This window comes from Lucilia cuprina, chromosome 5 (genome assembly GCF_022045245.1).
Source record: "Lucilia cuprina isolate Lc7/37 chromosome 5, ASM2204524v1, whole genome shotgun sequence".
NCBI lineage: Eukaryota > Metazoa > Arthropoda > Insecta > Diptera > Calliphoridae > Lucilia > Lucilia cuprina.
In genome coordinates, this window is record NC_060953.1 from 22,098,498 (window position 1) to 22,110,144 (window position 11,647).

General features: G+C 29.6%; 1 protein-coding gene across 4 annotated transcripts in view; it reads right to left on the reverse strand.

Moving 5' to 3' along the window:
- Nucleotides 1-56: 56 nt before the first annotated feature.
- Nucleotides 57-11,647, reverse strand: part of LOC111677194 (fat-like cadherin-related tumor suppressor homolog) — a 252,557-nt gene continuing 240,966 nt past the window's right edge. For 3 of the 4 annotated variants that reach the window (XM_046951360.1, XM_046951358.1, XM_046951357.1), the window contains 2 exons: nt 4,895-5,032; nt 57-281 (listed from right to left, as the gene is read on the reverse strand). In XM_046951360.1, the coding sequence (XP_046807316.1) occupies nt 145-281; nt 4,895-5,032 (275 nt within the window). In that variant the 3' untranslated portion in view covers nt 57-144. Of the gene's footprint in view, nt 282-4,894; nt 5,033-11,108; nt 11,260-11,647 lie in introns of those variants that run through there. The other variant, XM_046951359.1, reaches the window with a different exon arrangement.

Consider the following 11,647-nt stretch of genomic DNA (forward strand, 5'->3'; position numbering starts at 1 on the left):
TAAAAATTTTATATTTTGACTAAGCCTAATATTGGTATTAAATAAAACAAGTTGCATTGTATTAAAATATTTTGTTGTATTTATATTATTAAAGGTACTACATACAGTAAAAGAGGAAAATGGAAAACTAGTTGATATTTAAAGTCAATCGGGTATCGCCGGCGTTTCTTTTCTTTTAGGCAAGAATTCTTCGAGTTCTGAATCTTCGATTTCACAAAGATGTACGGAAATATTGCTGCTATACGGACTTTTGTTGCACAGAAATGCCTCATCGGAATTCACTGAAAAGAAATAAGTTTACAAATTAATTAATTTTTCATTAATATTTGTAAAAAACTTAAATTAACAAAATTACTCAAAAATTTATAATTGGCACGTTAAATTTGTATGCAAAAAGCTCCCTAAAATCGGCGGCTAAATTGTCGGCTCAATTTACACTTTTCTTTAGAAATTGACCTTAAAGGCGTGTATTATATTGAAAAATCTCTTTATATTAGTCTGTCTCTATATAAGTTTTTTCTGTAGAAAAATGAACATTTATAGTAGTTTTCACAATTTTAATATTAGCACAATATTGTGTGGCAACACTTTTCAATTTGCAATAATAATTTCAAATAGTGGCAACTCCGTTCAAATTGCTGAATTTATTTTCATAAATACATGTGTGATTCTAATCTTTATCAGCAGCTACTTTTAAGCCGGCTTAGCTTTTGAGACGAAAGAAGACGGCGGCGGCGCGGCTTGAAAAATATTACCGGCGGCCAGCCGCCGCCGATTTCAGCCGTTTCGGCTTGTATCTCTGGCCACAGGTAGTTTAAATGGTAGTTAATCTGTCAGTTAAACTAATGTTGAATAACTTTCAATATATCGTTTGGAAAAAATAGGAAGAAATTAACAAATTGGAAATAAAAGTTTTAATTTTAATGGAAATTTGATGTCTTAAAGACCTAAAACTTGGACTAATCTCATATGTTTGGACTGTTTGTTATGAAAATTAACAAAATCTTCTAAAAATTGCTGAAATGTGGCGAACATGTAAATAAATATAGATACAGTGATGTTCAATAAAATAGAGTCACCATCACGTTCAAAGTTTCTCTCCATTTAAAATCTCTCCTACAAAGGATAGAGTTGAAAAAACTAACTGAAATTTTGTATTGATCTGTTTTGAATATAATACCATTATTTTTGCAATAATTTACTCTTCGCTATTCGTAATTTTAATGAAGTTTAAAATAAAGCTATATAAAATGGTGTGACAAAATATAGAGCCAGTCTGCAAAAATATAAAAATTTTAAAATTTGTACACAATTTTCAAATTGAAATCGATGCAAATAGTAAGTTTAAGGCTTATTATTAAAATCCTAATATAATCTCATTAAAAAACTTATAAAAATACGCCATATTCAAGTCATGTAAAAATTTGTGCTTTTGAGGACGCGATAGTGGGAATCTCCTTCAAAAGTCCTATTTCTCATTCAGCATATCATCATTAATTATAATTATGGGATATTTACAGTCCTATCTTCCCTCAATCCGAAATAGAGACCATGTTCCAAACAAGAAAAAATAATCCCATACCATTACGTATCCGCCACCATGTTCACAAAATCCAGTGTTGGAACGTCTACGTACAGCTATACGGATCATATCAGAATTAAATAAATAGACTTTTTTACATCTGACCAGATTCCTGCTCAAGGAGAGATTTCAAATGTTTTTGAAAATTTTATTTTTTCTTTCAGAATCTTTAAAGTGCTATATAATACTTTTCTACTAATTTTATCCTTTAAGTTATTTTTATACATGAGAGATCTTAGGTATTAATCTGCAACATCTAAGTTATATTCCTTTTTAAGGTTAGACGGAGAACACAAAAGTGTCATCCTCTGCATTAGTCTGATTTTTTCGCTTAAAAAAAGATGTAATTTTTTATTTTTCTCGATATTTTTTGGCTTAAACTTATATTTTACAGCATCTTCTATTACTTTCATGGAGCACCCAATTATTTCAACAATTTGTCTATAGCCCTTTCCTAGATCATAGAGTGTTTTATCGTTTTTCTGCTGTATCGCCTGCAATGTTTGCATCTGCCCCTTTTTGTACTCAAAATTATAATTTTTTAATGAGATTCTTTTAAAATAATAATAAAAAGCATTAAACTTACTATTTGGATCGATTTCAATTTGAATATTGTCTACAAATTGCAAATTTTTATATTTTTGCAAACTCGAAAAAAATAATTACAATAAATATGTATATAAAAAATAATATATTTTATGTTTTTTGAGATGTAGGGGACATACAAAATGAATATAAATAATTTTTGGATGCAAAATTAGTTTGCAAATTTTAGTTTATACCACATTTTTTGTAAATTCTATTTTACAAATTTTGAATTTTTACACAATTCTCCCATTTTACCCGGTATTACAAAATAGGTATTTACTCCATCTTTAACTAAAGATAAAATTATAAGTTTTTGATCATAAATATTTGGACAATATGTTAAGTTTGATATAACAAATGATTTTTAAGAAATTAACACGTACGTAGGATTTTATTTAATAACACTTATGTAAGCGATTTATTGACAATAAACACTCGATACTAATACTTTTATATCAATTACGAAGACCGACAAAATGTTAAAAAAAGTCGAAACCCTGAATCCAAGTTAGTCGATTCTAAAGGATTGAGCAGAGCTGAATTCTAATCTCAGATTTTTTCTATCACATCTGGGATTTGAAATATTATGTTCTGAAATTTGAGAAAACACGATTGTATGGTCTATGGCAGCTCAAGACATCTTTATTTAAAAAATCTTGTATGCCAACGAAAGAATATTCTATTAGCTTTAAAATAAAGGCTTTTTACTATATTAGCTTTAAGTCGAATTTTTAAATTCATCCTTGTATAGGGCCAAATCTGACCTGATTTTTAGTAAAACCGGATATATTAAAATATAACAAATTATATCAAATATAACATTTTTACAAAGTACACTATTGGGTTAATATTTTTATGGTAGCTATAAGATACCATGCATACATTCCATGGGCAAAAAATTGTGTAGAACATTTCATCAAATATATCCAAGATTTTAACATTGAGGGACGGAAAATTTTAACAATATTACAATATTTTACATCTTTATTAAAATGTATAAATAAAAATATATTTCAAACAATTGGGACGAACGACGAATTTTAATTAAAATTTAATTCTTTGTAGATTTACTATTTTTTGTAAATTTTATTTAAATAAATATTTTTTAAATCGAAGATTTAAAAATAATTTGCAGTGCGTAGTGTTTATTGTGCTTAACGTGACGAATCTACGCAACCAACTTTCGTGCGTATACCACAACATTCTTTAGTGTAACATGTTTTATAAGAACCATAATAAGTTTTCAAAATTTTATAAGGATCAGTACATAATAGACCTTATCCCCCATAAGGTCTGCTTCATAAAATGACTTTTATACTGAGAACTGCCTTAAAAAAGTACGAGTACAGTAATGAAATTCGACATAAACAAGTTTCTCACAAGACAAAATTACTGCCAAATACCATAAGGATCGATCCATTATTGACCCTATTCCTTATATAAGGTACCCTAATGTATTAATAATACGATTACAACAATTCCACGCAAATATGTTTCATTAAAGCAAGAGTCTCTCATATTTTGTGATTATCGCTCCATAATTGATCCTACCCTCCTTTTAAGGTTCCCTTCAGCAAATAATTTAAACGCTCTACTGGCTTATAAAAAGTTTTTAAAACAAAATTTCTCTGCCAAATTTGATGAGGATTGGTCCATTATTGACACTACCAACATTACTTTAACGCTAACACTCTTAAAAATAAGCCAAAATCTCTCTAACAAATATTGTGAAAATCGGTTCATAATTGATCCTATACTTACTTTAATACTCAGAATAGCAATGTAGTAGTAAACTTTGTCATAAACAAGTATTATAGCTACAATAATCTCCCTAAAAGTCCTATTCCGAAATCTGATGTCTACATTAATTTCTAATATTCAGCATATATCGAACAAATTAGAAGACCTTCCAAAATTGTCTTTAATTTTACAGCTCAAAACTTGATAAAAGATTCGGCATGGCCGAATTAAACACTCTTACTTGTATTTTTTGTGTATAGCCTTGTACTCTGTTCAATGTTTAGAAAATTTTTTTTTTTTATGCGAAAAATTTGATGTGCAACAAATGAAGTGAATCTCGCGCATTTTAGAAAGTTTGTTTGCTTTAAATATGTGAACAAAAAATAATTTTGAAAGCTAAAAACAAAATAAAATGTATTATTGACCGCTTGTCAGGTAAATTTATTGTTTTGTTTAATATTTTTAATGATTTTGTAATTTTTTTCTAAATATATAAAATGTAATCAGCTGTCGGTTTTAACTTCGTGCGAAACAAGTGCTGCTTATGTTATTTGGTAAGTTGAAAACAATTTCAAAATGCTTTTCACAATGGGAATTGCGATATTATTTCTCAAATATTTCATTTTATATGTATTTTGCCAGCCTTACCTAACTTATAAGAGAAATCATATCCCGTACTATTTAACATACCTTTTAACATTTACCCTCGTTTACCAAGAGTAAATCCGTGACTCTTACTTGTTTACTATCAATTTTGCAGTGGTCAAATAATGGAGCCCTCAAAATATTCGCTATTATGTAATATGATGTTACCCAAAATATTTTAGTGTTGTCCATTCGTAAGCTGGACAGTTTTCAAGAAAATATCGTATGGGGGACACGATAGACTTAAAATATTTTGGGAATCCTCATAAAACAAAGCAAGGTTAATTTTGGAGGTAAAAGAGGCAAACAAGAAATAGCAAGTTAAATGAAAAATCTTACCACTTAATTTTCTTTTAGAATGTTCCAAATCATCATTGGTTTTTGTACATTTGTCATTCGATGAACTTTCCCCTTCTGTTTCGCTGAGATTGCTCAAAGGTGGCAAATATGTGTCAGGGTGTCTTACGTACATTTTACCTAAAAAATAAAATTGAAGATATAACAAAATTATTATTAACGTTTTATATATTTATTAAATATAGTCTTAAAATAACTTTTGAAATTTAACAAGTGACAATGTTATATTCGACTGTGCCGAATATCATATACCCACCATCAAACCGTATGCCTTAATGGGAATGCTCCGCTACAAACATCAGGGTGTTATTTGCAATATGGCTTAAGTCAATTATGGACCGAGATCTTTTGTACTAACATAATATTAATTAAAAAAAATATATTTTTGTTCCATTTTCAAACGCGTATGAGTCATTTTCTGAATAGGATCTTATATGCGTCAATTATGAGCCGATACTCATAAAATTTCTTACATAAATTTTGTTTTGTATAAAACTTGTTTAAGTCAACTTTCATTGCTATAATTGGAAAAGTCCTCATTAAATTCGGAATGAAGAATTATGTTCCTAATTATAATTATGTCGATTTTTATTACTGCACTAATAGTTTTCTGAATCCTCCTCATCAAAGAATTTAAATCATTTATAAAAATTAAAATAAAAAATAAAAATTAATAAACATTAAAAAAATTCCGTAACTTCACTTATAAGGGATTACTGGTCATTGTGGTCTTAGATGCCATCAATTCACTCTTGGAAATGTCATAGTGGATCTATGTATTACTATGCACTACAAGTAAATCTTAAAAATAAATTTTCATTATTTTCATGCGTAAACTAGGCTGTACAAAATACCAACGATGATGCGAAGTGAATTGTGTCCATAAAGTTTAAGGTACGTTTAAACCTATCAAATATTTAACGAAAAGATGTGACCATTATATTAATTTTTTTTTTTTGGTTTTACATGATTTTTTAAATGCACAAACTATTTAAGCAAAACATAAAAACTTTCCTTTAATCTAAGGGTTTAAAAGTAATCACACTGGTCAATGTTTAAAGCTTTAAGAAATATTTCGCTATTAATGATATAAAATATTAATTTGTTAATAGTAAAAATAGTTTTTATATTTTAAACTTATTTATTGAATAAATAAAATAAATGATTGAAAACTGCATACATATATTAAAAAAAACTTTTTTTAGAATCCTATATACAATATGCAAAAACTACTAAACCGATTTACATGAAATTTTGAATACCGATAGTTGTAACCTAAAAAAGAACTATAGGCTATATATAAGATAGAGATATAGGCTATATATAAGATAGCCCCTTTCTATGCCCACTTTTTATAAAATTATCCTTACCTATATATTATCCTATAATTATATGAAAGAGAATGTCTGTTTGTTACGCTTTCACAGACAAACTACTGATTCAATTTACATGAAATACACTTACACTAATAGTTCTATTCTAAAGTGGAACAATATGCTATATAAAATCATGATTTGACGTCACGATTCTTTTTATTCTCACTTTTTTCTATATAATTGTCATACAAAATTTATATTCGAGACTTACAGAAAACTACTGAACCGATTTACATGAAATTTGTGATACCAATAGGTCTGACCTCAGGATCTGGATTGAACGCCATGCCCCTTTTTACACCAACTTTTTGTAAAACAATTATTAAACGAAATTTACGTTCAGGCATACAAAAACTACTGATCCAATTTTCATAAAAACTATTATAATGAATGTTGTGGAATGAACAGTACGAAACATTACATCTTCAAAACGTATAATATATATTTAATAATAAATATATATGAGACTTTCATTACTCTTTCACTACATAACTACTAAAGCAATTTAGGTACATAAAATTCGACATATTAATAGGTGTAACCTCAGAAGTTTAAGAAGACTCTATGTTCACTTCTAGAATACCAGCTATAACACCAAATTTCTAGGCTAAATATAAAAAATATGAACCGATTTTTAAGAAATTTGGCAACAACAGTGTATTTAGACTAGACTATAGACTAGACTATAGACTAGACTATAGACTAGACTATAGACTAGACTATAGACTAGACTATAGACTAGACTATAGACTAGACTATGGACGAGACTATATACTAGACTATAGACTAGACTATAGACTAGACTATAGACCTATAGACTAGACTATAGACCTATAGACTAGACTATAGACCTATAGACTAGACTATAGACCTATAGACTAGACTATAGACTAGACTATAGACTAGACCATAGACTAGACTATAGACTAGACTATAGACTAGACTATAGACTATACTATAGAATATACTATAGACTAGACTATAGACTAGACTATAGACTAGACTATGGACTAGATTATGGACAAGACTATAAAATATACTATAGACTAGACTATAGACTAGGCAATGGACTAGACTATAGACTAGACTATGGACTAGACTATAGACTAGACTATATAATAGACTATAGACTATAAGGATGTATATATTTAATTTGTGGAGTGGTTACTTTGATGTATGATTTGTGTAAATAGCTTTTGGTGTTATTTATTTTTCAGCCTACATCCGGTAGAAAATACTTGTAGAGATTTTGGAGTCCAAACACAAACTAATACCAAAGAAATGGAAACGCAAACGGAGTAACTATTAACTATTATTAAAAAATTTTCATAATTCTATCTGCTGATATCACGATTTGGCTATCATTATAGGATTGATTATTTTGAAAGAATTCGTTCATTAGAAAAAGAAAACAAGGAACTAAAATTCCAACTTGCACAGGCGAACATGGCTGTTGATGGAATGAGAAAGATTTTAACAGATGGTCAAATAAGAATGATAATGACACCTGGGAGAATACAATGGCAATGGCCAGACGTATCGAATGCTATATGCCTACATGCGGCAGGACCTAGGGCATATAATCATTTGTATAAAAATGGTTTCCCACTACCCCACAAATCAACGCTACAACGCTGGTGCGCAAAAGTACAGATTAACGAGGGTATTCTGTCATCATCCATTGATTTTATGAGGCACACTAATGACTTGGCACCAGAAGACAAAATATGTGTCCTCGCATTTGATGAGATGAAGGTAGCGGAGACTTATCAATATGACCCTCTTACTGACAGTGTCAAGGAACCAGCTAAATACGTCCAGGTTGTAATGGCCAGATGTCTCAGGAAGTCATGGAAGCAGCCTGTATTTTATGACTTTGACTGCAAAATGACACCAGAACTTCTGAAGGACATTATTCAACAACTACATAACGTCAGTTTCACAGTTGTGGCTATTGTGTGTGACATGGGACCAAGCAATAGGAAGTTGTTAAAGGAATTGGGTGTTACTAAATGTAAGTATTGTTAAAATAGCAAAGTTATAACACCATTTCACCACCATACAACATTACACAATCTTGAGGATGAATCGCATTGATTATCAACACCAATTTAACACCATACAACTTCACACAATATTGGGGACGAATCGTACAGGATAAAATAATATAAAATGGTAATTAAAATAATATTACAATTCCACACTTAGTTTTATAAAAAAGTTTTGTCATTCTTTGTCATTTAATAATTTTGACCTAATACTTTTTAGATAAACCTTGGTTTACCAACCCTACTTCATCAGATGATAAAGTGTTTGCCTTTGGTGATGCGCCCCATCTGTTAAAACTGGTCCGAAACCACTACTTAGATAGTGGTATCATTATTGAAGATACTCTATTAACATCCCGTACATTTCAAGATTTGTTGTCACTAACCTCTACATCTGATGCATCCATTACATTTAAAATAAGTAATGAACATCTTTCAGTAAAAGGTGTAGGTAAGTGTCCAAATAAAGAGAACTACATATGTATATTCAAATTTTATTTAAAACAATTTTTAGGAAGACAGAAGGTAAATTTAGCAGCACAGCTTTTCTCACATACCACTGCAAATGCTATCAGAAGATGCTATTCACTTGGACTCGAAATTTATAATCCTACCAAGACAGCTGATTTTGTCCAAATTATTAATGATTGGTTCGACGTACTTAACTCAAAATTAAGTACATTTATATACCCTGGCAAGGTAAGTACATATATTTTTCATAATACTAGAATTGTAACCGTTATTTAAAAATACTTACATTTATAATCTTTCAAGGAACCATATGGCCTTGCACTGGAAAACCAAAAACAAATATTACTAAAAATTAATGAATTAATGTTAATGAAAAGGACGGAAAAACTTGGAGCCTTTTCAAGTGGGAATTATAATGACTAATAACGCATTAATAATGTTGCTGGATAATGTTAAAGAATACAAAATGGACTATATTGTCACTAATAGGCTAAATCAAGATTTGCTTGAACACTTCTTTGGGGCTATTAGGAGTAAAGGTGGATTAAATGACCACCCATCACCCATGGACTTTAAATATAGGCTGCGTAAATATATATTGGGTAAGTTTAAATAAATTTTTTTCTCGTATTAATAATCATTTTCCTAATTTTTAGCGAAAAACACGGAGCATATTAACGGCAATGGTAATGTCGAAGAAGACTCCACGAAATGGTTGAATTCCTCCCTAGAGGTATCCCAAAGTGCTCTTGAAGAAAGCCCAGTTATGGAAGATTTGGAAGAAGTGGCTGCGGACAAAGAAGAGGAGGAAAACTTTGATGATCTCGATGAAAAGAAAGTCGATGATATTGGTATTCTTCAAGAGGATGCATTAGAGTATGTAAGTGGGTACATGATCAGAAAGCTAAATCTTGAAGAATACCAAAGTCATACACCTTCATTTACTTGGGTTGATCAAGTATCTAAAGGCTCGTTAAAAAAGCCAACAGAAGCTTTCTTGGGTGAAATAAAAAAACTGGAAGTTGTATTCGGAAACATCAATGGCACAGAAATTTCACACCGGAAAAGTCTCCGCCAATTTCTCATTCAGCAAAGTATATCTGTTGATCTCCCGGAGGAAGTAAATCACCTGTTCTTTAAATGCCGAATATATTTCAGAGTCCGAAATTTAAATAAGAGGCTGTGCATCCAAAAAAGAAAGCAAAGCGCATTGGGATTTAAAAAGTTTGTTAAAATAAAATTTTAAATATACAGTTTATTGTAAATGTAGGCTTTTTTAATTCAATATTTATGTATAATTATTATTAAATTTTATTTTTCATATTCTTTTCACAGATTGATTACTTTAATGATCCCAATTAATCACAGCCAATCCAGGCGCCGAGATTTTGTACCACCCAACTTTTGTGACTAACCTCAAACCACCTACTTATAAAATAACAAAACGCCAATGCCTTCAAAGGTCCCAATTACCAGCCAGCCAGTACTGACTTACAACACAACATGCTCTCGGATATTTACTTCGACTGCTGCTCAAATTAAGCCCCCACCGCACGTAAAAAAATCATTCAAATATTAGTGTCAATGCCTTCAAATGTCCTGCATATCTGCTACTTATAAAATAACAAAACGCCAATGCCTTCAAAGGTCCTAAAACAAAAATGGGCACGAATATTTACCTCCCTTGACTGGTGCTTTGTTCTGTATCACGAATCGAATTCAGCAACCACGTGAAGAATTACAAACCTTCATGTACATGGATGTACGAAAAACCAGTTTAAAATTATTATCAAGTTCAAATCTATTGTGTTAATTTTATTTACTCCGTACATACATATGTACATATGCATATTTTAATGTTAAATATACTTGTGATTTTATATGAACTTATAATGCAATATTAACTACATTAATTTAGATAAAACAATACAAATTCCATATTTATTATTGAAAAACTGATTAAAAATTTCAATTTGTTATCCATCCAATTGTTAATAAAGATGTTTTGTTTTTTAATAATAATATTTTTGGATATCTGTTTTTATTTAAATTGGTATTTGTTACATTTGTGTCAGTATACGTTGAATCGTACAAATCCGCGATAAAAATAAAAAATATATTAATACAAAGTCATTTAATGCAAATAAAAATATTCTTATTTTAAAATTTTGTAAAACAAAAATTATTTCAATAAACACAATTTTCTGTTGTTTATTTATTGTTTTTCTATTATACACACACATTTGTTTTTGACAGTTTGGCCTATTTTACAATAACAAAATGCCTGTTGTTTTTGTATAGTTGTATTTGTTGTAGCGACGAGACTACCTTGTTAAATATACCTGGACTCCCATTTTCCACTGGAAAACTATTTATATTTTAAAACCTGTAATCTGCTGTGCATCAGAAAATAACTATTTTAAATCAGAATCGGATGTGGTTTTCTACGATCCTAAAATAGGGTAAATGATATATTCATATTACATTTTCACAAAAATTCAAATTTAAATCGGTTGTGGTTCCTTATATATCACTAAAATCTATTTAGAAAATCATCCCCTTTATACAACACTTTAAAAATTTACTTTAAATAACTCTCAATTCGAGAAAACAATAAAGATGCGCAATCACTAATATTTACCACACAAATCGAGTTTTATATCACAAATATAAATTCATTGTTAAATCGAAATAACAATAAAAATCTCTGATCAGTTAAAAATACCATGAAGAAATTATCTTGATATAAATTCGGTTGCCATTTTTTAAATGCAGCTTAAATCTAAAAAACCATGAAGATATGTATTTGACTACTCATTAGAGTGTCCCGAAAGACAGCA